Below are 27,622 nucleotides of genomic sequence, written 5' to 3' on the forward strand. Positions count from 1 at the left end.
TTTGTTCTTCTACAATGATCTAATTTTATCAGAGAACGGTGTGCTACATTCTATTTCTAAGAACTGAGTTCATATCACGTCTTTGGAAACCGAATGATGTAATAGGAGACCACAATATAAAACCTCTCTGAATATATGTATATACATTTAGGAAAATCAAAAAAATTCCTCTTTAATTGCTTAACATATTCTAACACATTCATCAAAAGTAAACCTCTGCTTCATACCACCATAAAACCATCTATAAATCTATGCCCAGGCGGTCACAAGGCAGGCATGTCTGCTCATGGGGTGAAGTACCAATACGTCTGTCAGAAGCCCAGGCAAAATGTCCAAAAAAAAACAAACAATAGGGGTCTGCTGTCGCTCACATTTTTCATTTTGTGGTTACCGATGGGGCGGGCAAGCCGGGCCCTGGCTACAGAGCTAATCTGCTCCCTCCGCCATCCTATCCTGACAGCATGGAGGAGGAGACTAGGAGAGGAGAGGAGACTAGGAGAGGAGGAGGAGGAGGAGTTCACAGTGAAGATGGTGGCGGGAATCAGGACACTTCAGTGCCAGACGCCAACAGCAAAGAGCAGAAAGGAGGAGAGGGCTGAAGCTGCTGGTCTAGTAAGGAATGGTACTAGCAGCATCTGTCAATATGTCTAATCATGTACAGCTTTCCTTCTGCTCCTCTCATTGTTAGATTGTCCGTCCCCTTCTCCCTACAGAGTCCCTGGCCCCTCATAGATTAGGCCCCCTCTCCTTACAGAGCCCTTTGCTCCTAATAAATTGGGCCCCCTTCCCTTCACAGGGACGGTCCTGGTATATTGGGCCCTCACCCCCCAGAGAGCCATTCGCCCTTGGTAAATTGGGCCCCCTTTCCCTCCCCCCATACAGACCATGGGCCCTGATAGCTTTTGCCTCTTCCACCCATATAGACCTTGGGCAATGGAGGATTGTGTCCCCCATATTTAGGTACTCTTTGTCTGAACATGGATTCAGAGAACAGGGCTCTTGGTGGAAAAGAACGTACAGTCACTCTTCAGATAAAAACAGCCTAGTGAGTGTGCTTTCTCTATGGGGTTTCCCGGTCATTAGGATCCGTGGGGCCCCCAGCGGTCAGAACCCACCATTCAGAATTTTAGAACATCCTGTGGATAGGATATAAAACAGTACTTTGTTATTAGCCCTTTCATATATATTTTTTTTCTTTTTTAATGTAAAACATTTAACAAAAAAAAAAGTATAAAACTCCTTTATTATGTTAAATTTAGATATAAAAAAGTGGGAAAAACAGGATTCAAACATATGCCACTGATTGTCACGTGTATATGTGTCGTGTATACATAGATAAAAATAACATAAGAACGGCAACTGTTATAAAGACAAAGAGCCATGGGCACAAGAAGGAGAATCCGTAATGTGGGGGGACAGGGGGCCTGATGCATAAGCTGTATGGGGCTCAGAATTTTTTTATGGCGGCCCTGGATATACAGTTTCTTGCCGTTGTCCCTGACATTATCGGAACCTTGTAGGCTTTAAAACGCGTCATCATATAGGAATATTGCAGGGAATTTTTGATTCTGCATTTTCTGATATATTAGGGCACCCACACAGGTGCGATTTTATTCCGCTGCAAATCCACAAGAAAATCCACATGTATAGCGTGGAGATTTTGGTGCGGAACTTTGCTTCGGATTCGTGGATCTCCCCCCTTGTACATTGAAACGGCGAAATCCGCTGTGAACCTTCCCAAAATAATGAGCATGTTGCAGAATTGAAAGTCACAGAATGCGCTGATTTCCGTGCAGAAAATGTTCTGCAATATGTTCAAATCTCATCCACATGACCGGTACTGTAAGGGTAAGTTCACTGTTTCCTTGCGCTGATATTGACTCGGAAACCGTGTCGGAATAAGCACCAAAAAAGGTCAGAATTTGCCCCCCAATAACTTTAAATCGGAGGCAGAGGCATTTTTTGTTTCTTTCCCAGACAGCTTTTGGCCGATCGCATGTCCTTTCTTGCCACGGTCTCCACCTCTGACATTCCATTGAAATCAATGGGAGGCAGAAAAAAAAAACTAATTTCCGAGCGTTATTCCCAGCGGTTTTTACCCGCGGTCATTGCATCAACTTCAATGACCGCAGGCAAAAAATGCCACGAAAAGAGCTAAAAAAAAAAGCGCAGAAACTGAGGCAGATTTTTTTCTGCCTGCAAAAATACTCAAGTGTGAACATGGCCTAATACACTGCAGATTTTCCATGAGCAAATCCACACGGAAAAACCGCAGCCTTTCCATCCCATGTGCAGGGGGCCTTAGTGTAAGTTTACCAAAGAAATAGACTAGTAAGAAATCCCACACACTTCAAGCATGAAACCGAAAGAACTTACAGTGAACTGCGTGCTCAATAACACAAGTCGCCATGGTCTAAGAATAACAAGACACATTTTCCTTTTGTGTCAAATTCCGTCACATGGTTCAGGAGGAAAGAGAAAAAAACAAGAAACAGCCAGCTAAAAATGTAACCTGAACTTCTCAAATTGCTTGCAACTTCCGTTACTGCCTCAAGACTGAAATCATAACGCTGAACCTCTGGGATTCTGTGCAGAGCTGAAAAGAAGGATGGCAGGATTTTCAGGACGAAGCTCGGAGTAGACTGTATGTGCTCGGACCCCGGTGAGAAGCGACAAAATAAAAAAGGTAAGTGATTAACGACAGGACGAAACGTACGTTTTGTAGAAGTCGTGATTCTGCCTGTTATAACATTGTGTGGCTGTAGCGTTTATGTAACACACAAGGGAATGGGGTACGAAGGCAGAATGTTTATTCTGGCCTCAGTTTAGGGACCTGGGGAATTTTCAATCAACTACCAGCTAATCTGGACCCCGTCAGCTTTATGGAGCAAACACGGGCGACTGACAACACCAGTATGACTGAAGAGATGCAGGCTCGCCACAAAAACAAGCTCTTAATAGTCTGTACAGCCACGTAGAACCGTTAAGTCCTGAAAACTTCTTATAGTAAATTCTGTTCACATTGGTTTTGGGCCATACAGTTAAGGGGTAAGTAAACTTTGAAATAACTTTTGACATGTCAGTGACATGTCAGAAGTTTTGATCGGTGGACGTCCGGAGCACTGAGTCCCCCGCCGATCACTAAAATGAAGGGCAGAAGCAGTCGTGTGAGCGCTATGCCGCTCCGCTTCTGATCACCTTTCCTCGGAAAGCTGAGCGAGATGTGTATGGGCTCAATACACCGCTCAATCAGCTTTCCGTGAAAAGCCGATCAGAAAACTAAGCGCCACAGCGGTAGTGATAACGGTCAACTTATCATAGTGATCCAAATCCTGCTGATCGCTAAAATGAAGTGGCAGCGGCGCTATGAATGCACTGTGCCCCTTCATCTCCTTTCAGCCTCGCTTGGTTTTTACCGGGCTATTAAAGAGGACCTGTCTGTTTTAGTAAATACTTGTATTCCCCATAAAATAGCAATTCAGTAGCATATTTTCTTAGAACTCTGCATTGTGCCTTTGCTCTGTTATTCCTCCAACAAACATAAGAATAACTTGATAACTGGGTGTTACCGGACGGGGGTGTGTCCCTACACAGTTTAAAACTGTCCAATCAGTGCTCACAGTCTCACTGTGTAAGGACACGCCCCTTCGACAAGTAGAATGCTAACACCCAGTGGTCCATTTATTCATAAATTCCAGGAGGAATGAACAGAGGAACGGGACAACGCAGAGTTCTAAGAAAAGATGCTCCAGAATTGTGATTATATGGGGAATACAAGAATGTTAGGAAAGGTGACCATCTTTACCTCTCCCCAAAAGGCCAATGGAGGCACTGAGCTCCTAGAGCAAGAACCCTTATCCATGAGAGCGTCTGGCATGTGTCGGTCAGATTTTCCATAACTAGAGGGTGCACTTTAAAGTTTTTCTACACTTTTTTCATTCAGCTTTCTATTATATTACTTTGAATCCTTTGTAATATAGTTTTTGTTTCACTTGTCCCCTGTGCTCAGCAGCAAGGTTCGAATCACACCAAAGTAATATTCATGCCCGGGAAGCTGCCCACCAAGGCTTTTTACTTGACACTAAGATGGTGACGGGTCACATGATCGGGAGGGTGGATGGCTGTTGACTGAGATAACGGTCCATGCGCCTCTGATATGTGCCGACAACCTCTATCGAATACCGTGTAATAAGACCCACCTATTATGTAGACTGGATTAACAATGTTATTAGAGATAAGGCTGGCATGAATGGGTGCACAATTATGCAATACTTCTATACAAGGTACTAGTGATGCTTTCAGATTCTAAAGGCCCTGTTACACCGGCCGATAAGCGGCCGGTGCAGCGAGTGCAGGTCACACGGAGCTATGGATGGGGACCAGCGCTCGTTACTGCGATCGCTTGTCCCTAAACATTTGTATCATGTCGGCAGCGCGTCAGTTTACACAGGGAGATGTGCTGCCGACAACGATAATATTTCACTTTTTTAAAACGATACGACCAGGAGTCTTATAGGGCCCCTTTAAGAGATTTGTTCGTGTTGAAAGGTGATATTACACGACCCAACGTGGTGGTTGATCGGCGCTCGTTTGCTGCTTTCACCAGGCGCTATGTATGGAGACGAGTGCTTGTTACTTCGATCGCTTGTCCCCACCGTAAATTTTTATAATGTCGGCAGCACAACTTTTGGATGTCTCAAATCCTAAATTGTATGCAAATCACAAACAGATTGAACCCTAAAAGAGTAATGCATCCTCATTGCGACAGCAAGTCGCAGATAGCTTTTGTCGCCACGTACTCCTAGCCTTAACCATTTACAACAGGTTGGTTTCTGATTATACAGCAATCTATATTTCATATGTTGGTCCATGCTTTACGTTCCTTTCCTGTTCCCCACCTCCATGTCACCAGCCGCAGCTTCTTATTACAGTGTACTCTTTGTACAGGGAAAGGGTGGAGCATTTTAAATATAGTTGGGGAAACCCAAATTAAAAAAAATAAAAAAATACTAGGCTTTAAAAAAAAAAAAAAAAACAACAACACAAATCTCGAATACAAGCAGAGGTTTATTCTTTCATGAACATGTCCCTAGCTGTTTGAGATGAGCAAATATTTTAGCAGATCTGAATTTCATCCATTAGCTAATCAGCTTGCAATTTGCGGTCTTTTTTATTTCCACATATTTTGGAAAATATAATGCGGATTTCGTTATAACATTTATTTCGTTTTCATTCTTTTTTTATGGCATTAAGGGTAATTTCACACGTAACGTAAATACTGGGGATTTTCCGCAACGGATTTAGTTGGGGAGAACCCGCAGCATAATAGAGTAGCAGCACAATGGATGAGATTTAAACAAATCTCATCCACACGCTGCATAAACGTTGAGCGGGAAAAAAACGCTCAGAAATTGACCCCCCACCTTTTTTTTTTTCTGATCTCGAAAACCCCTTTAACGCATTGGTGAGATTTTAGCTCCCTCTGGTGCAGCTGTTAAATGTACCCATTAGATGCTCTAATTTGCAAAAGTGACAGATTCCTTTTAAGAAAATGTACTTGTATTTCTCTATATAGTCCTGGCATTGTGATTTGCTTTACATTGTCCAGCATTGATTTACTAAAGAAAATTTAGGATGGTAGAATTCAAGATAAAATCACAAGCATCTCAATGCAAAGATTATTAAAGCAGGTGTCCAGGAAGAGAAATATGGTCTGCTTTATGCTCCTGAAAACAGCGCCACTCTTGTCCATGGGCTGTGTCTGGTATTGCAGCTTCATCCCATTCAAGTGAATAGGGCTGAACGGCAACACCAAACTCACTCCCAAAAACGGTCTGACCCTGAACCGACCCCATTAATATCCGCTCACACCATCCTGATTTTTTTTCCTAATACAACTTTTGTTTCAATAAATAGGCGTTATGATTTATGCTAATTAATTTTGTGAAACACGGATAGCACACGGATTTGTGTCCGTGTGTAGTCCGTGATTTTCACGCACCCGTTGACTACAATGGGCGACTAGCTGCGTGAAAACCAACAAATATAGGACATGCAGAGAGTTTCACACAACAGACACTCATTGCGTGATAACGCACACGTGTGTGGATAGCCCCATTGAAATCAATGGGTACGTGTGCTGGGCATTCTTTCAACGCATGGCACACGGACGAGAATCACGCTCGTCTGAATGATCCGTTACAGTTTGCAGTTTTTCTATCCGGTCAACATTTCATAACAATTGCCTAAATATCAGATAAAACCTACAACACCATTCTGGTTAAACCTCGACGACCGTCAAATAAAAGTAATGTGGTACCACTGAAACTGCATCACGTGGAGTCAGGACTTTAACCTCAGTCTCAGGTCAACACGCTTTTTATCTGAATGTATTACCTGAAGTCCAATCGTCCCCAATTCTGTCCATTATTGCCCATCATTCAAGGATATTACACTGATTGGTAAACAGAGCAGATGGCCAAATGTTCTATCACAATGACTGATGACAAGATGATGAGCCATAAACAACAATTTTGCCTCACACACAAGCCTGGAATATTTTTGTCTCTCACTGAAGAGCTATTTGAGCGAGACGTGAAACGCGTTGGACAACAGATGTTCTTGCTTCTAAGCGATCTACACAGCCCAGTCCTCTCAGTGTGATGACATCTTCGGAAGCTCCAAACACACGTAACTACTTCGCAGTCATATTTAATTTCACATACAGAAATTCTATTTTCTCAGGAAAGGACCCCCTACAAATCGCAAGAGGGGGCCGCTGCTCTCCTTCGAATGCTTTGCCCCTTTGTCTTCGGACTGTGATGTGCATTACAGTCCCGCTGCAATGAATGGTAAACTTCCAACTACAAACTCGGAGATCCAAAGATCTATCACACCCAAAATGAAAGGGTGCAGTGCTTAGAGAAGCGATAGAGTTCCTTTGTTCTGGTGACCCTTCCTTGCCCTTCAAGGGGTTGTCCAGTTTCAGCAAATTAAAATTATTTTTTACATAATTAAAATGGATATCGTTTTACAATACACTTCGTGTATTAATTCCGCATGGTTTTCAAGATCTCTGATTGTCGCCATTCAGTAGGAACACTCAATGTTTACTTCCAATTACAATTCTCTCCAAGGTTATGTCATGGACACACAGGTGCACGGCTCGTTACAGTTACAGTATGTGTATTCCTTCTGTCAAAACAACGGAACCCTTGCACAATGGAGACAAACGAAAAGCATTTGCACCGGATCCGTCACCATTGAAATCAATGGTGATGCAAACAGAAACCTATGGTTTCCATTTGTTTCAGTCGGGGTTCCGTTCATGGGTTCCCCTGATGGAAAGCTACGACGGAAGGCCTGAACGAAGCCCTGACGCAGATGTGAACGAAGCCTAAACTGATAGATGAAGAGCCTAATTTAAAAGAAAAAAGAAATTAAACATTTCCATGCGTTTGAGCAAATAGGCTAATAAGCTGATCATGTTATACACATTTAGTATCAAAGGCCGAAAATTTCCAACCTGACAGATCAAATTTTCAGAGTACGTCGCCCATTACCAACGATTTATCGTGAAAAATTTTAAAACGCTGGTTGGCTGGAATGATCAAGCATTAACATAAGACAAAAATATATACAACTGTACTTTATTCTTTATTTTCAGTAGTTTGACATCTATTATTTTGGAATGGGACTTTGGCATATGAAAATATGTAAATCACACATGATTAAATACATTCTGTGATCATTTCCAAAGCGGTTTATACTGGCTGGATCTCAACAAGCTTCAAGGAGAAAATGTTTGATTTGTGTGAACGGGCAACAAATCAAAAGTATTTAAAGCAGTAAAAAAAATGTTACGTTTCCCTATTTGGAAAATAAAGATGTACAGTCATTGCACTCAGTTGACCTAATGCCTGGGAAAAGAATATTGATCCTTTATAATTCTATATTACTTCTTTAAAAATGACAGCCGGTCCTGGAGGGGTGCAGATTATAGACCGCCAACGATACCTGGCACTAGTGTTAAGGCCTTTTTACACAGGTTAATTATCGGGCAAACGAGCGTTCACAGATCATTGCCCGTTGTAAAAAGGGCAGCGATCAGCGGATGAACGAGCAAACGCTCGATCATCAGCTGATCGTATCATTTTAAAGAAGTAAAATATTATCGTTGGTCGGCAGCGCATCTACATGTTTGAACGACATAATAGAAATGTATTGGGACCAGAGATCGTAGTAACAAGCGCTCGTCCCCATACATAGCTCCTTGTGACAGGAGCAAACGCGAGCTGTCTCGTTGATCGGCTCTCGTTTACACAGCCTATGCCGGGCAGTGTTAGAGGACCCTTACCCAAGGCCGTATCCCCGAACTACAACGAATACATGACTTCCACAGAAAATAACTTGGCCCAACTGCTTGAAGACATCAACAATTTTCTTTTAGTTGGGTGGTCTTAATGTCAGAGACATCTGGAAGTAAGTTCTCAAACTTATAACCAGCTGAACAATTTTTTGACAATTAAAAACTATGATAATTAGGACTTGATTTCAATACACTCATCCTTTTATTTTTAGGTAACTCCAGGCTGAATGCGCAAAAATATTGCTGCCAACCCCTAGATAATCCCCAAAAGTTATCCTAACAAGACTAAGTTAAACTCAAACATTCAAGCATGTAAAAAATAGTTGTTTCAATACGATATCAAAAGGTACAGGTCACTTTAAGAATAGTGAGCATATCATCATGTATGTTGGCCCCCTGGGAAGCCATGCACCCACCATCCATGGCCCTGGCATCCTCCTATGTTTGCCTGTTCCTGATGCTGGCCCGGATAAGGCTCCACTTTTTTTTTTTATTATTTTTATTTATTTTTTTAATAGAGATGCTACAAAAATTCTAAAACTTTAAAAAAGCCTAACATTGACCAGCTAAGGGATGGAATATTGCATTGTACCTAGGGGCAGATGACAGAAATGCCAGCCTATTGAATTATCTTTCTCCGTCAATTTATAGCACAGGGAATTAAAATGTCAGGTGAAACGCTGATTAATAATAAAAATTCATTGTTAAATGTCAACCGTGAAGAGGTGTTTTTTTTTTTTTAAAAAGGCCAAAAAAGACAAGACATCAGACCGAGGAATACACCTACGTGTTCTGCTAGTATGTAAGGGCTTGTCCACCGCAAAGTAACTAAAGTTTATTAGACAGCAGATTAGAGTTTACAGGACCCTACAGCATATCTGTCAATCACAGCGCAGGGTTTCCACCCACATTCAGCTGCTCAGCTTAAAAACATTGGGCGCAACACAGCAGTAATTACTACTGAGGATTTTCTTTTTCTTTTTTACTGCTAACCAACAGCTGTCGTTGTAATTATAGCCAATATACATTACTTTTCATACATGTTATACTCCTGGATAACTCTTTTAAATACTTTGATATATTGATTTATATTTTAAGGTCCCCTCTGGATCAACATGGCAAGAGAATAATAGGTTGAACTAGATGAACTTTCACAAATGTACGAATGACAATAAATTCGACAAAATATGGGACACATGGCCTAAAAGTGCCAGCTAGTTTGGAAGCCTGCACAAATGAGGGCGGTGCAGCCCATAATAGAGTCCTTAGTCATCGAACGCCTTCTGATTCACAAATCTTCAATAACAGATTGATTTTCCATCTTCTTCTTTTTATCCTTATATTGTCAGGCTGTTTTGGCTTCTCCATTCCCATTTTATCTTTCTAAGATTTTCGATTTATTACACGGATACTTACAAAGGTACGTCACGTAGTAACCATTTTATCTACGATGGCTGCCTACCTCCATGTGCTTTCATATGCTTGTCCTAAGACTTTTTAAAAGCACTCCACATGCCATCATATGAAAAACAAATCCTTGCTCAATCGGATGCCTTGCGGGTGGCGATCTACCCTATAGAAGTTAATGGAGACTAAGAAACCTACTTAGGAGTACTGTAGGAGTATCGTTTTTCTCCCCTAAACTGCTGGCAAGGTCTTTAAGCAGAAAATATCGAGACACAAACATTACCGTAGAGAACGGCGGACAGAACTTCCCTGGTGCATTTTGCGCATACCTACAGAGTGGCGTATAGCACCAATGGGTCATACGGTTGTGGTATATGTTTAGAGAAAACAATGTATGAAGTCTTACCTGAGGTTTTTCTGTATCAGATCCTTCAGAAACCTGTAAAGGAAACAAAATGCAGTCAATAATTTGGAAATTCTGTGCGTTTTCGAGAGTGTCGTAGCCTTGCTACTCCCTGAAATTGGTTCCCCACTGGATCACTGTATACAAGCCTCAATATTAGGAACATTTTTGCAAGTTATATAATGATTAAATAGGAATATTATAACCATTTACGAGTATCAATTACCCGAAATTCCCTGTCAAATTGTAGTGAACAGTGAATAGAACTCTTCAAAGTAATTCTGAATGTTTAATTCTTGATTTGATTGAACAAGTTCTTTCTATTGTATTGCCAAACACAGTCATTGTGTGATAAACTGGAGGTCTGATTCATATGCTGTTCGCTAAGCCAATGTAGCATACAGCTACTCATCCGAAAAATCCTATAAATGCTGTAAAAATCATACCCACTCCTGTGACAATTCATCTCTCGTGTATTGAAGTAGAATTGTCAACGCTATAAACATTGCAAGTGCGGAAGATCAAAAGTACCTGGTCTCCGACATAAACAACACAAGTGGTTGGACTGCTGGATGTAATTCTTTTGATGTTTGACATGGAACCGGTTAAGAGTTTCTGGGGATGTACAGCGGAATAAGTAAATTATATAGTACAACAATAGATCTAAACGTTCTAATTCTAAAAGGTAGCGCAAAGTACTTTTCATTTCACGAAGATAAACCGCAAACCAAAACCATATTAATTTAAAGTCCTCGGATAGAGGTGTTTGTTCTGGATATATGCCACCAGCCAGGTGTCTAGAAATTAGCCGCTGGCAATTTTATTGGGTTCTCTATTGAGGTCGATGGAACTAAAAGAATCAAACCGGCTCCTGAAATAGTCTAATTAACTCCTAAAATTCAAAGTAATTTGGTAAAGAAGGCGTTACTTTGTTAAGATGGTCATAGATGTAATTATAATTAAAAATGTTGTCCCATCAGTCCCTCACAAAAGTCAACGCTACAGGGCGAAAGTAGTATTAGACAGCACCAATTCTAGCAAATGGGAAGCTCAAAAATCTGGGATCCTGGGTTCAAATCTGTCCATGGGCAATATCTGCATGGAGTTTGTATGTTTTTTCGACTCTCCTCTGGGTTCTTCAGTTCCCCTCTAAACATACTGTACATTAAGGTTCATTGGCCTGCTGTGAAATTGCCCCTGGAGCGTGAGCCCCATTGGGGTGACTGATGTAATTGGTGGCATTCTCGGTGCTATGTGTTGGCACCATACAAGCAATAGGAAATATAATGGTTGTCCCTTCTCAACAAGCATCCTAATAGTAAAAAAAACTATACGAAGCACGGTCAGATCCGGCAAATGTGTTTATTTTATTTTTGCGTATAATTTTTTAATTATTATTGTTATCGTTCTTTTTATTAGAGCAAAATTAATTTGATTTATTTCTTCTTACAGGTATATAGTCACAAGAAGCAAAAGGGAAGTCGGACAATCCTGGGCTTTCAAAACATGACTGGGCTTTTTTACCCCAGCCAAACTCTGGGGGGCCCCCACATAGACATAGAAGATATTATTACTTCTCAGAACATTATCTCAAGGGTCATGCACAGCTACCTTGCTATTCTAGTTCCTCTTGGTTTACTGGCTGGTGTCTCCTGTGTCGCCATACTAATCAGAAACAAGATGAAGTATCAAACACTGAACAATCTGGACTTCTATCTTCTAGCGTTGGCTGTCACAGACATTACAATCGTCTTATACTCTTTCACCTCAAAGACAAGACCGGGTTATTTGGAAACTTCCAATTTGAGCTGTGGGGTTCTATCATGGTTCTTCAATGTGAGCTATTTCTTCTCTCAGTACCTACTGATTTTAATGTTCCTCAACTTACTCATCATGGATGATTCCACAATAACTCGAAGTCATCTGAGATACGTCTTTCTTACATTGATATTGTCAGTACTAATGTCTGTCGTAAACGTTTTACTGCTAGGTAACCATGAAAAACTTCAGAATATCACACACTGCCAGTTAGACCCATTAAATGCTAAGCCAGAATATGACTTCATGAAGTTCACAGCCGGATTTGGTTTCCCATCGCTGGTTCTTGTGATATTCAACACTCTACTGATTATTCAAGCCCAAAAAGTGGAAATGTCCGAGAAGCTACAGGCTCATGTGATTCTATTTTTTCACATTGCAGTTATGTTTATATGTCGACTATTCTACAATATCATGTTGATCAGGAGGACATGTTTAAAGATTCGAGAGTTGTACATGTCTCCTAGAGAGGAGCTAGTCCTCAACATTGCAGAACTGGTAGTATTCAGTGGTAGCTGTATCAGACTTATAGTCACACTGGTCTTGCACAAACCTTGCAGGGAAAGCTTCAAGAAATCCATACAATCCTTAATCAATAAGTGTGGAAGAAAGGAAACCTCCAACAATGTAATCTAACCATAACAGGTGCTCTTGCGGATTCAAAATAGAAGAAGACCTGACATGTAAGGCTATGTTCACACGGAGTATTTTGGGGGAGGAATATCGGCCTCAAAATTCCGTTTGGAACTTTGAGGCAGATATTCCTCTCCCTGCACGCCGATTTTCGCGGCAATTATCGCGCCGTTTTTCGCCCGCGGCCATTGAGCGCCGCGGGCATAAAACAGCGAGATATACGCTTTCTCCTGCCTCCCATTGAAGTCAATGGGAGGTCGGAGGCGGAAGCGCCCGAAGATAGGGCATGTCGCTTCTTTTTCCCGCGAGGCAGTTTTACTGCTCGCGGGAAAAAGACGCCGACGCCTCCCATTGAAATCAATGGGAGGCGTTCTCGGGCCGTTTCTGCCGAGTTTTGCGACACGGTTTCCGCGTCAAAAAACTCGGCAAAATACCCCGTGTGAACATAGCCTGGGATGTCTACATCCATTATATTGAAGTTATGTAATACTTGGGTATTTATTTTTTACTTTTTTTAAATATGGGATTTTGCAGAAGAGTAATGAAGGACACTCTATTGGTCCCCTAGATGCCAGACCACTGTGATCAGCTGTTTCCGTCAGTTCTATAGACTTTGAATGGAGCGGCAGCGCACATGCTTGACCACCGCTCCATTCAAACTTCTCCTAGCCCATGGTTCTAGCAATCGGTGGGTGTTTCAGAAGTCAGACTTCCAACGATCTAGCATTATAACCGATCCAGTGGATATGTAATAAATCCACCCCTGGTTAACCTCATACAGGTTTACCCATTATACTTATTATACTTTAGACCCTGGTTCTCACTACAGTGGTTTTGGAAGAACCTAAGATACACCGCCAGGTCTTTGTCCCCTTAAATTGGACCAGTACTGACGCTAATCCAGCAAACATGTTGCCCCGTGGATACAGTGTTATTTACTTTTAGTATATCTATGTAATATGTATTATATTCAGTGTTGTTATTTAAGTTGTATTTGCGATTATAGACTGTGGATAAAGTGTCTTTTTTTTTATCAATTTCCAAAGCCGAAATTTTAAAGCCAAAAAAACATATATTGAGGCATCCCACAAACGTAGTAGGCTGGAAAACATGCGTACTGTTGTAACAAATTTTATAATTGGTGTGTGATATATTTTCTATAAAGATAACATTGAACATAACTAAACTCTTTCTTCATCATAAACTTGTCTACTATGATTGATTTTCTGACTGTTTACTGGCTCATTACCGTCGCCGTTACAAACAATCGCAAATTTTCAAAGCAACAAGAATTATCATTTATCAACAGAACCAAAAATCTGCCACAAGGACAAGTCGCCAGAAAAAAACAGACATGTTGCCGGTGTTTTTTGTCTCCCGCCAGCACGAGACATTGACCTTTTCTACGTTTTTTGAGTGGCTGGAGCGGAGTCCATGAACTGAAACTGTAGAAAACTTCACCGAGTGAACGGATTCTATTATCTTTGTTTTTCGAGTCAGAAAAAGTAACAGGTCTTCTTTGAAGGAATTAAAATAATAAAAATAAAAGACAAAGTGATAAAAATTAGAAAAAGTTTTTTTTTAAAAACACAAAAGAAAAACAAGGCGTCTTGTCCCGAGAGGCACCAGTTTTATCTTCCTGTCTTTTCAGTACTAGAGCATAATGTTTTCTTCTTCAAGAAGCAGATATAGGAAATGTTCCTATTCTATGGGAAAGCGCAATTATTTATTTTTTTCACACACCATTGTACCTCCATAATAGTTACAGGAAAGATAGGGCATGCTGTGGATTGTAAAGAAAAAAGAAAACAAATGCAGCATACCCTGAAAAACACTATCCTCTTGTCCATACATTGTGACTAAGGGGCCTCCTACAACAGCCCGACATGGGCCGTGTAAACGAGCGCCGATCAACAAGACAGCTCGTTGATCAGTGATCATTTGCTCCATTCACAAGGAGTTATGTATGGGGACAAGCGATCATTACTACATTTGCTCATTCATCGGTTGATCATTGCCCTGTTTACACCGGGCAATGATCAGGAATAATAGTAAACCTATATGAAGAACACCACAAAGGTTATCCCCCGGATACATTTATTCAAGTCACAAATATGACCCAATATATATTAGTTTATGGGGAATAAGGCATGGTAATAACGGTGAACCCGCTGAATAAATGACAAACCTAAACTTCGGAGTCTGACACACCAAAATATTTGAAACAAAATATCTTTATTAAATACATATTAAAATATATTACATGAATTAAAAACAGAGATGAATTTCCACAGTGCAGAAAAGACAACCAGATCACACGTATATATCATATATAATCCGAAAATATGGGTAATGGGCGACACTGTTAAGCTACAAAAATGCAAAGGTACATCAGTGGTGTATTACATTTATATGATGTGCATATTCTATTACATAGCCAGCATGAAATGATCAGGAATAAGCCTTCACATGATCTCTCATTTGCCTGATAATTGGCCCATGTAAAAGGGCTTTTATACATAAAATCATTCTGCTACAGTTTTCTCTAAAAAGGCTGAGTGTGTAAACCTGCCATAAGGGCCCTTTTACACCGGCAGATATGGGCCTGTAAACTATGCAGAATGCCGATCGGCGCTCATTTTGGTCCATTAACATAGAGCAATCATTAAACTGAATAGGGACAAACGGGATTGTTCGTCCCCATAAATATTGGGTCATTGTCGGCAGCACATACCCTGTTTACACGGGGATATGTTCTGCGGACAGCGATGATTTTTAGGACTGCACGAAACATACAAGCAGCCAACAAATAAGTATTTGCTTGTATATTGGCTTAATCGCTGAGCTCTTTTACACGGCCTGATGAAGGAAATCCAGCGTTCCGTTCCTCCAATCATCAAACTGTGTAATTCTCATCTCGAACACAGGACCTGCTATAAATGTCCGATAGATGCGGGTCTCCCCCCTCAGGGACTGGGGGTCAGAGGGGCCCCTTTTAGAGATAGCAGTGCAGGTCCAAGAGGTGGAAGATAAGTCGCTAACAGAGAAGTCTGACAATCGTTTATTCCTCCATTGAAAACACATGCAGAGCATTCACGCGTATGGGTTGTAGCACTTTGCGGCTTTTATTTCTATGACCGTTTTTCTCACAAACTACCTTGTCAGACGTATGATAAATTACCTTTCCCTACACAGGTGTTAGTTGACATTTATATGACAACATGGCAGCTTTAAATAATACATCATGTAACCCAATTAAAATAAAACGTAATAGAATAGAACTGTATACATCAATCTTACTTATAGGGGTTTTCAGAGTTATTTAAAAAAATTGGCCAATATAGGAGGGAAGCAAAAAAAAATAAAAAAAATGCCATTACTTACCTTATGGATCCCAGTCGTTCCAGCGAAGCCACTTCCATTCCTCGCCCCTCTGTGTATTGACATAGCTGTGCTTGTATACCCACATGATCGCTGCACTCATTCACTGGTCTCAGTGGGTATAGGGCACAGGTTCGCTGAGGCCAATGCTTGGCTGCAGCGATCACGTGGGTATATGGGCACGTCATTGCTGCAGCTATGTCAATAAACAGTGGCGGGGAGGAACAGAGCGGCGGCGCTGGAACGACGGGGATCTGTGAGGTAAAAAGTAAAGGCTTTGTTCACATCTGCGTCAGGGCCCCGTTCCATTGGAGCATCCCATCAGTGCGGGACCATAACAAACAAACTAAACAATTTGTCTCAGTCGTGCAGGGGTTCCGTCGTATTGACGGAATCAATACCGTAACGGCTCTATTTTTGCATCCCTCCTACATTGGACAATTTTTTAATAACTTGGAAAACCCCTTTAAGGCCTTATTCACACGAACGTGTCAGTTTTGCGCGCGTAAAAAATGCAGCGTTTTTCTTGCGTTGCAGTTCCGTCTGACATCCGTGCACGGTGCGTGTCTGCGTTTTTTACGCGCGTATGTCACCACTTTTTTACACCAGCAAAATAAACTGAAGGAGGTGTTTTTCTTTTTTCTCATCATTTCTTTAGCAACCGTTGCATGAATCACGCACAGCACACGTATGATGTCCGTGAGCAGTCCGTGATTTTCACGCACCCATTGACTTCAGTGGGTGCGTGATGCACAGAAAACGCACAAGTATAGGACATGCAGTGAGTTTCACGCAGCGGACACACGTTGCGTGAAAAACACTGAATGTCAGAATGGCCCCAATTAACTGCATAGGTCCGTGTGACGTCCGTTGTTTTAACGCGTGTAACACGGATGTGAAATACGCTCGTGTGAATAAGGCCTAAGCCTGGTCCCTGATGTTCTATGGGGGTTTCAACATCTCTATTTTAAGAAGTGAAGGCGCAACATGAAATTATAACAATACTGGAGTGACTCCCGGCTGTAAGACTTGGCAGATATCTGAATAATAAGTCCAGCTCATCCTCTGCACCATCTGCTTATAAGGAGTATAGTTTATCGGATAATTTTAGCACACCCTTGTGTTACAGCCTGGAAGGAGAGATGTACGACGCATTTAAATACTGACGTTATTGGACGAAATCTGACGCAAGTGGCAGGGTACCTGCAGTGTTTCTGGCGTTCTTATCTCCTACTAGAATTTTACATCTGATGTTGGGAGACGCAGCCGCCAGATCAGGTGAGTCTGTTGGTCAGGCAGCTGTACGAAGCCTGAAGCCTATCACGCAAAGCAGCTGTGCGGTAAAGGCTTCAAGCGTAGTATGGATACACCGATACCACCTGATAGAAGGATCCACGCTAAAGAAAAAAAAAAAATAATCACTTGCACTAGTCTGTGGACGGAACAGCGCCCGCATTTGCACTAGACTGTGGACCGACCGACGGCAGTGTTTAAACCAGACCGTGGAATGACAAGCGGCAGCGTTTACATAAGACCCCCCCAGAGGTGGTCCTTACACTAGGCTGTGAACCGCCTGGTGGCAGCATTAACATTAGACTGCGGACTGGCCTGGTGGCAGTGTATACATTAGGCTGATTGACTGATGCCACTTGAGGGAGCGTAGAAGTTTACTGCATACTGTTAGACATTGAAATTCACTGAGAACTGTATGCTGTAAGCTCCCTCTAGTGGTGGCCAGAATGTTGTCTTTAAAATATATACAGCTGGGACCCAGGCTAGACAACAACTTAGGCTCAACACACTTGGGCTCTTTAGCACCTAAAAGCCCTTTTACAGGGGCCAATGATCGGGCAAACAAGCGTTGATATGAAGGCCCATTCCCGATCATTGCCCTGTTAAAACAAAGCAACAATCAGCTGATCAGCTCGTTTATGCTGCAAATAAAACGTCCGCTAGTAGGCAGCACTACGATCGTTCGCCCCCATACATTTCCATCATGTCGGCAGTTTACATGAGCGTTTGTAGAATTGTATTAGCCGATCATTGGCCCGTGTAAAAGGGTCTTTACAAACAAGTACTTGGGACCAGTGGAAGTCCCATAAGTCAGATCACCATCAATGTTTTATTAGCGATTCTACCCATAGATCATAAAACATTGTGGTGTGGTAGGAAAGCCTTATTTTTGCAGTGATAAGTTAGATACAGAACAACAGGCCAGAAATAGAGAGAAGCCCCCTATGGCGGATAATCAAATTAAAATCATTAGCAGAAACGTCAGTGAAGTAGGCCAGCAATGTAGTGTTCGTGACACCTAGGGTGGTATAACAAGCCCTCTGATACCTGCCGTGGTCTATATCTGGATTTTCAGCACAGCCCCATTTATTGTGACTCTAACCGGCATTAAAATACGCACAGTTCTGAATAATCCTGGTCTATTAGATAGGCAAGAAAAGATAACTGTAGAGGGCGATTATTCAGCTTTCCACAGACCCTGAATAGCATATTATTGTGTACAGTTATGAAGCGTAAAATCCCCCTGCTTCCTCTCAGTCAGTGTGCCAGTTTATACCGTATTCCTAGAATTCTATTCATAAACCAGGAGTGCAGTCACATCCCAGCGAGTGGAATGCAGCAGTACATGGAAATGTGGAATTACACATGTGGAAAAGATTATAAAATATAACATGGTGATTATCAGTGACAAATGTGCGACCTAATCTATAACCGCAACCTAAAGGGGTCACCTGGGATAATGGTTTACGGCTTGTTTGTGACATTTTACTCCAGGAAGAAATGTGCAGCAGTTCTATTATTAAATCTATGACCAAACCCATACGGTCTAACTGCAAATACTGCAAGCGTTACCTGGGAGGCTGGGGGTCTAAATAGCCCACCGTATTAGAGTGACGCAAAATCACCCTACTAGGCAAACCTGTCAACTAAAAGAGAGGGAGAGAGAAAGGGGAAAGTGCTAAATATATAAAAGAGGGAGAGAGATAGCGAGAGAGGAGATGAGGAGAGCGAGAGAGGAGATGAGGAGAGCGAGAGAGGAGAGCGAGAGAGGAGAGCGAGAGAGGAGAGCGAGAGAGGAGAGCGAGAGAGGAGAGCGAGAGAGGAGAGCGAGAGAGGAGAGCGAGAGAGACACAGACCGACAGAGAGAGAGAGAGAGAGAGAGAGACACAGACCGACAGAGAGAGAGAGAGAGAGAGAGACACAGACCGACAGAGAGAGAGAGAGACACAGACCGACAGAGAGAGAGAGAGAGACCGACAGAGAGAGAGAGACACACACACAGACAGAGAGAGAGAGACACAGACACACAGACAGAGAGAGAGAGACACAGACAGAGAGAGAGAGAGACACACAGACAGACAGAGAGAGAGAGAGAGACACACAGACCGACAGAGAGAGAGAGAGAGAGAGAGAGAGAGAGAGAGACAGACCGAGAGAGAGAGAGAGAGAGAGAGAGAGAGAGAGACAGACCGACAGAGAGAGAGAGAGACAGACCGACAGAGAGAGACAGACCGACAGAGAGAGAGAGAGACAGACCGACAGAGAGAGAGAGACACAGACCGACAGAGAGAGAGAGACACAGACCGACAGAGAGAGAGAGACACAGACCGACAGAGAGAGAGAGACACAGACCGACAGAGAGAGAGAGACACAGACCGACAGAGAGAGAGAGAGAGAGACACAGACCGAGACAGAGCTAGACAGAGAGCTAGACAGAGAGTGAGAGAGAGACAGACAGACAGACAGAGACAGACAGAGACAGACAGAGACAGACAGACAGAGAGATAGACACAGACAGAGAGATAGACACAGACAGAGAGATAGACACAGACAGAGAGATAGACACAGACAGAGAGATAGACACAGACAGAGAGATAGACACAGACAGAGAGATAGGACTAATGAATTTGAATAGCTCTTTTAGACTCCGTCAGGCGAGGATTTTGGCATACTGTATAGAATAGTTTGGTACCGGACTCACTTGTTCATTACGTAATGTTACAAAAACTGCAGACAAGCGTTGGCACCATTAATGGGCGCCAATCTGCTCAAAAGAGAGGAAGCAGGATGCAAACAAAGTACGACACAGGAACATGTAATCAAGAAGCCGTCCCAATAAAATGTCACAAGAGAAGCCAAGGGACAGAGGAAGACATAGAAGAGGAAGATGAGCCAGGAGCGCTGCACATGCAGAAGTAGAGGTTTAGTAAGAGTAGATACAATCTCAATCTACAGTATGTGACGCTGGAATATACCTGATGATAAGAGGACAGGAGTGTAATAATAAAGAATACTCATTCTAATAAAATCCTGAAAAATGTTGGCGCTAAATGACTATTTACACAGAGATTTTGCTAGGATGAGAATAACAGTAGACATACTAATAGTCATCCAGCTTTCCTTGAATCAGATATTAATCAAGGAAAAGCTGAGTAACATTTTGGACATGATAGGACGACTCATGAACTTCTAAATACTGGGGAGGGTGTACTCTTTTAAATAATGGACACCGACCACAGCTCTAATGCCACCATACATAGAACATCTGTCCAGACATGATGACATTAAACAGATGACTGTCAAGCACACGGGCAGAAGATGCAGACGAGTGGAGTATGTGCTTCTTTCTTGACATAGGAATATTAACTTTCCCATTTACTCCCAATGCTTCTAATTGCTAAAGACTCCATAGAAGATCGTTCTCCAGATGGTGCATGCTCCTTCCATCTGTGCGCCATGATTTGCAGTGTCTGCATGTGCTGGTAATGGGAACCAGACCACTATGGATGTTAATCAAGTTCAGTCACTCTAAATGAGGCTGAGAAGCATATTTCTAACATGAACCAAGTGACCAGAAATGAATGTTATTGTTAGATTTTATGCTGCTGATGTTAATCTCTATTAGTGCTAAGCTAATTACTCTCTGGAGGAATCTTACTGCTACTAACAACTGTTTTTAGATTGAAAAGTGGCCTGAGAAGCCGTAAGCAAAAAACATGGCCGGATCTGGACAGACCTCATGCAGCGTAATTGAGGCATTTCATTCAGAAAAGAAAGAGAGGAGGGAAGGAAAGAGGAGGGAAGGAAAGAGGAGGGAAGGAAAGAGGAGGGAAGGAAAGAGGAGGGAAGGAAAGAGGAGGGAAGGAAAGAGGAGGGAAGGAAAGAGGAGGGAAGGAAAGAGGAGGGAAGGAAAGAGGAGGGAAGGAAAGAGGAGGGAAGGAAAGAGGAGGGAAGGAAAGAGGAGGGAAGGAAAGAGGAGGGAAGGAAAGAGGAGGGAAGGAAAGAGGAGGGAAGGAAAGCGGAGGGAAGGAAAGCGGAGGGAAGGAAAGCGGAGGGAAGGAAAGCGGAGGGAAGGAAAGCGGAGGGAAGGAAAGCGGAGGGAAGGAAAGCGGAGGGAAGGAAAGCGGAGGGAAGGAAAGCGGAGGGAAGGAAAGCGGAGGGAAGGAAAGCGGAGGGAAGGAAAGCGGAGGGAAGGAAAGCGGAGGGAAGGAAAGCGGAGGGAAGGAAAGCGGAGGGAAGGAAAGCGGAGGGAAGGAAAGCGGAGGGAAGGAAAGCGGAGGGAAGGAAAGCGGAGGGAAGGAAAGCGGAGGGAAGGAAAGCGGAGGGAAGGAAAGCGGAGGGAAGGATAGCGGAGGGAAGGAAAGCGGAGGGAAGGAAAGAGGAGGGAAGGAAAGAGGAGGGAAGGAAAGAGGAGGGAAGGAAAGAGGAGGGAAGGAAAGAGGAGGGAAGGAAAGAGGACGGAAAGAAAGAGAAAAAAGACAAAGAAAGAAAAAGTGAAAGAGAAAAAGTGAAAGAAAAGAAAAAAAGAGGAAGAAATAGACAAAGAAAAAAAAAGTATGAAAGAAAAAAAAATTAGAAAGTCCTGCCCTTAGGCCTCATGCCAACGTCTGTGCTTTTGTGTCCGCAATCAATCCCCATTTTTGCAGATAATTTGCGGACCCATTCATTCTATGGCCCCATGCACACAATCGTGGTTTTCACGGAACCTTGCATGGGCCGTGAATCTGAAAAGCAAAAACTCAGGACAAGTAATTTTACAGTCCGGCTTTGCGGCTTCACAAACTGGTGAAATAATTTTTTTTGCTGCGGATCCGTGAATCCTGAGGATACTCGGGTGCACAGCAAAAAGTGTTTTTTGCAGACAAATGGACCGCAACAGATCCATGGTTGTGCGGCCCGCAATACTATTACAGTCGTGTGCATGAGGTCTTAGATTAATGCTACACTTTTCTTAATCTGAGTAATTTGGCCAAGGTTGGTTGTACGTGGTATGAAACTGGGCAATTGCCCAAAACCCCAAAATTTCCTAGGGTGGCCCAACCTCTATCAGATGTTTTTGGCATATCGCGTGGATACCCAGTTTCCGAGTGAAAACTCCAATAATTCATAATGAGGGTATGAGCTACTGCAGGGTAAGGCAAGTGGCAGCCTCAAGAGAAGTCTCCAACAGGTGGAAGGCACCAGAATATGAAGCAACAAGTAGGACAATAGTTAGAGCGGAGAAAGAAGTTGGGCCAAAGCTAGCGGGCAATGACATAGCCTTAGTCAAGAACTGTAGCCGGAGTCATAACTGTAACCAGACTATATATAGTCAGGACTGTGTGTGAGCTGAAGCAGATGGACCAAGGAGACAACTAGAAGGACAATAATCAGTACTAAAAAAAAACACAAAAAGTCAGGACCAAGGATCACAACCGAAAAGCAGTCTAGAGAGAGTCAGAGCAAATAGTGACGCTAAGCAATGGAAGTCTGTGCCAAGTAGGTTTAAACAACCAGACAATGGTGACGTCATCGGGTTGTCCCAATTGCCATGGTAACAAGACCCAGCACAGAAGACCACTTAGATGAGGTACTGACAGGCGGTGCTGGTTAGCAAGATAGTGGCACCTTCAGGTGAGTGGCTACTTTAGGCCCCACTGAACCCAGGAGAGGTAACAATATTCATTGATAAAAAAAAGTTGGTTTATACGTTTCATAAAATTCATTAAAACTTTATGAAAATAATTGGGAGTGAGTGCAGCATAATAATACAGCGGGTATGTTTTACTGTAAGATTTATAGACTTCATCTTCAGGGGACATCTGGTGTGCGAAAGAAGATTTTCAGATACTTAGCTGTGGAAAGTGCAGTTCTAATTTGTGGTTTCGCTGAAAATGAGCACGATATACACAGATGTTTATACCGCCCTGGGAATTATCAGCAAAATGATCTTTTAATGTTCGTACATATCTTATGGTACAAGCAATCAATAATCTATACGAAAATGAGATTTTGAATGTTTGCACAATGTTTGTGTTGCAGACACAGGTAAAATACTCTAAATGAGAGAGATGAAGAAATAACTCCCCGTGCTCAGCAAAAACCCTGACCGCTAAACGTTTCCACAACTACCATAGGATTGCCATTTTTGAGGATGATTTACAGTTTATATGTATACACAAAATTTTGATCAAAGTTGAATAAGACCCCAAGCACACGACGTAAAAAAAACTCCGCAATTACGGACCCACCTAGTTCTATTAGCCAAGGACACCTTTCCGTATCGCTACGGAAGGGTGTCCGTGCCGTAGAACCCGGCCGGGAAATATGGAGCATGTCCTACTTTTCGTTTTTTGCGGGCTGTGCTCCCATGCATTGTATGGGAGCACGACACGAAAATGCAGCACGGCCGTGTGCATGAGGCCTTATCTTGTACTGATCCAGAGTTACATCTTACATTAAGCTCCAGAGCCGCATTCCAACTTCTGCTGGTTGTCTTTGGAAACAGTCAGCTACGTTGTCGTCAGACACACCCCTGACAGCTTAGCGGAGTTGTTATATTTTAGAGAAACAGTTAGGCCTAGTTCACAGTGAGTTTTTTTGCAGGCAGAAAAATCTGCCTCAAAACTTCTTCAGGAATTTTGAGGCAGATTTTGACCTGACTGAACTCTTTGGCGCATTTTTCGGCTGCGGCCATTGAGCGCCACGGGCAAAAAAACGACGCGAAAAAATGCTTTCTCTGCCTCCTATTGATGTAAATGGGCAGTCAGAGATGGAAACGCAATGACGAGTGGAGGAGATCCCTCTGCTCCTCTGGGCTGTGCAGCTCGGCACAATGACGTCACTGCCTCATGTCCAGCGATACATAGTGAATGGTAGTTTCGAAAGGTTATGTCGGTATGCTACCACTACTAGGGGGCTTATTTCCGCCATTTATGCAATATTGCTATCCCCGGAGGGTTCCCCTCCACCTGGGCATAGGTACATGTTGAAGTGGGAGTCCTTGCTGAATAAATCCATCCCTCTCTCATTATGGCAGATTATCTGGACGCAAGCAGCTAAAACCTCCATCTGCACTGCATATAAGGAAAACCAATATAAAATCCTTATGTTTTGGTACCACACCCCTGCCTTTCTGCATAGCTTCAATCCGGGTATTCCGTCGGATTGCTGGCGATGTAGAAATCAGAGAGGGGACCTGTTCCATATTTTCTGGAGCTGTCCGTTGGTACAACAGTATTGGTTGGAGGTTAGGAATTTTGCATTGGCGGTGTTGCAGCAGGATATTCCTCTAGACCCTCTTCATTACCTCCTGAACGTCCCCCCTAGGTCTTTGGGGAAATCATAAGCCCGACTCTTTCGACACTTTCTCACTGCCGCTAAGACGTTGATAGCATGGAAATGGAGACAGACAACCCCTCCCTCCCACATCGACTTAGTAACTAGAATTAGGGAAATACGTACAATGGAATATATGACGGCCTCTATTGACAATGAACTGGATAGGTTTAAAGTGGTGTGGGACCCGTGGGATAAGTACTGGATACAGATATCCCAAGATTAGGTTGTTGGTTGAGCTCCGACTATCCCTCCCCCCCTTTATCCCCTGTGTCTTTTCCCTGATGTCTTGTTTGTCTATTGAAATTTACTGTTTTGTCATGTGAACTGCATGGCCTTCCATGCATCTATAAGCCATATGTATATTTTGAAAATTTTCAATAAAAACACAGTTGAAACCATAGTGAATGGTAGAGCAGGGACCTTACGGTCCCCTGTTCTACCATTGGTGTCAACTGCATCTGCGTTCTTAAAGAGGCTCTGTCACCAGATTATAAATGCTCTATCTCCTACATAATCTGATCAGCGCTGTAATGTAGACAGCAGTGGTTTTTATATTGAAAAACTATCATTTTTGAGCAAGTTATAAGCAAATTTAGTTTTATGCTAATTAGTTTCTTAATGACCAACTGGGTGTGTTTTTACTTTTTACCAACTGGGTGTTGTACAGAGGAGTGTATGACGCTGACCAATCAGTGACTAATCAGTGTCCTGCACTTCTCATTGTTCCAGCCCAGGATGATCCACAGCACAGTGTGATTGTGCAGTGAAAGAAGCTGGGCTGGAACAATGAGAAGTGCAGGACACTGATTAGTCACTGATTGGTCAGCGTCATACACTCCTCTGTACAACACCCAGTTGGTAAAATGTAAAAACACGCCCAGTTGTCCATTGAGAAACTCATTAGCATAAATCTAAAATTGCTCATAACTTGCTCAAAAATGATCGTTTTTCAAAATAAAAACCACTGTTATCTACATTACAGCGCCAATCAGATTATGTAGGACACAGGGCATTTATAATCTGGTGACAGAGCCTCTTTAAGATGCAGATACAGTTTAAATCAGGAGAAAAGAATTGATAAAACCGAAATACGCAAGATGACGTAAATTGCGCTGAATTTCGATTTTTATTATTTTTCGATTAATTGCCAAGCCCTAGTACATAACATCGAATCCCCAGCATAGACATAGATTTAAAGAGGCAGCATAAAGAAGTGAAAGACGTGGATTTTAGACTACTGTCACTTATCAGAACATCGGTCACTTCTTTATGCTGCCCTCAGCATAAATATGTGACAGACCCGCTATAAAAAATAATACGTAGGCTGCCTACAGTCACCATTAGAGGGCGCTTTCTGCATACTGTTTATAAATTTAACTTAAAGATGACCTGTCACCTCTCTTGACATGTCTGTTTTAGTAAATACTTGTTATTCCCCATGAGGTAACCATGGAACATATTTTATTAGAACTCTTTGTTGTACCATTCTTCTGATAATCCTCCTAGAAATTTATCGATAAGACGACAACTGGGTGTTACCGTTCCCCTTTTCAAAGGGGTGTGTCCCTAACCTGTCTCACTCTATCAGCCCGGATTGGACAGTGTGAGCTTGTGTAGGGGTCACACCCTAACCAGTAACACCCAGTCGTCAATTTATCCGTAAATTTCTAGGAGGAATAACAGAGGAACTATGCAACGTAGAGTTCTAAGAAAAAATGCTACAGAATTGTTATTTCATGGGGAATACAAGCATTGACTAAAACGGACATGTCAGGAGAGGCAACATCCCCTCTAATTATATAACCGTATAAAGCCAAGCGTCTGCAGGCGGCCTGAATTTTATCATTAAACTCTATGTCCATGCAGAGGATTTTGAGCTCTGTGTCAGGGAAAACAGAACTCGGACCGCTATAAACGTAGCATAGAATTTTGGACCAAAAACGATATCTTGATAAAACATATAAATTCACTTGAATGTTAGGGTATGTTCACACGGCTTATTTACGGACGTAATTCGGGCGTTTTACGCCTCGATTTACGTCCGAAAATGGGCCTCGATAGCGTTGGCAAACATCTGCCCATTCATTAGAATGGGTCTTCTGATGCTCTGTGCACACGGTAATTTTTTTTACGCGCCGCTGTCAAAAGGCGGCGCGTAAAAAAGACGCCCGCGTCAAAGAAGTGCATGTCACTTCTTCAGACGTAATTGGAGCCGTTTTCCATTGACTCGATGGAAAAGCAGCTCCAATTACGTCCGTAATGGACGCAGTGAAAAAGCGCCTCAACATGCCGTTACGGCTGAAATTACGGAGCGGTTTTCTCCTTCAGCCGTTACGGACGCTGCCGTGTGAACATACCCTTACTGTACACTTCTCCTGCCGGCTTATAAGTACATGGGAACAATGATGGAAATTAGTTATGTGAATACCCATGCTGGCTGGAAAATATTCATGCAGGTGGCACTCCTGTACTCTCACGAGAGGCTGTTTTCATTCCAAAATCCTATTTCAACGTGAAAAAATTGCAGAAATAATTTGAAAGCAGCTAGAATAACGGGGAGCACGGCGCGCAACGGAGGTAAGAGTCTCTGATCTACCACAATGCTCAGTACAATATATGCCGACCTCCAGTTAATATTTTCCTATTAAAGGCTATAGCTGGAAACTAAAAGCTTTTTGCTCATAAAAGAAATAAGTGAATTTTAATGTTTGCGTCAAAAAGGAAATCAGCTACAATAAAAACAATTTCCCGCTGCTATGCAATTATTTTCAAGACTTTGCGGTGCTCCCGACCTTTATTGCATTGTCTTGTGGAGACGTCATGATTAACAGTTGCGATTCTCCAGGGGCGCTCATTAATCTGATGAGCTGGTTCTCATGGTGTGACACTTCTGCCTTCTAATTCACTTTTATAATAGCAGTATTGGGTAAACAGGATTTATGGAAAAGAGACCAAACCATTTGTTGAATAGATGTTTAAAGAAAGAGTTTACTTTAGAC

General features: G+C 42.5%; 2 protein-coding genes across 4 annotated transcripts in view; one reads left to right on the forward strand and one right to left on the reverse strand.

The window, feature by feature from the left end:
- CHLSN (cholesin) overlaps window positions 1–27,622 on the reverse strand; it is a 177,977-nt gene that overhangs the window by 95,427 nt on the left and 54,928 nt on the right. For all 3 annotated transcript variants that reach the window (XM_075830308.1, XM_075830306.1, XM_075830307.1), the window contains exon 3: window positions 10,182–10,214. In XM_075830308.1, the coding sequence (XP_075686423.1) occupies window positions 10,182–10,214 (33 nt within the window). The remainder of the gene's footprint in view (window positions 1–10,181; window positions 10,215–27,622) is intronic.
- Window positions 1,773–12,719, forward strand: LOC142655767 (uncharacterized). The gene is made up of 2 exons (XM_075830305.1): window positions 1,773–2,686; window positions 11,631–12,719. Exon 2 carries the CDS (start codon window positions 11,685–11,687, stop codon window positions 12,630–12,632), a length of 948 nt encoding a protein of 315 aa, XP_075686420.1. The 5' UTR covers window positions 1,773–2,686; window positions 11,631–11,684; the 3' UTR covers window positions 12,633–12,719.

Source organism: Rhinoderma darwinii, chromosome 6 (genome assembly GCF_050947455.1).
Source record: "Rhinoderma darwinii isolate aRhiDar2 chromosome 6, aRhiDar2.hap1, whole genome shotgun sequence".
Lineage (NCBI taxonomy): Eukaryota > Metazoa > Chordata > Amphibia > Anura > Rhinodermatidae > Rhinoderma > Rhinoderma darwinii.

Excerpts from the sequence above, each read along its gene's own strand:
- LOC142655767 (XM_075830305.1), top strand. The coding sequence starts at position 11,685 with ATGACTGGGCTTTTTTACCCCAGCCAAACTCTGGGGGGCCCCCACATA.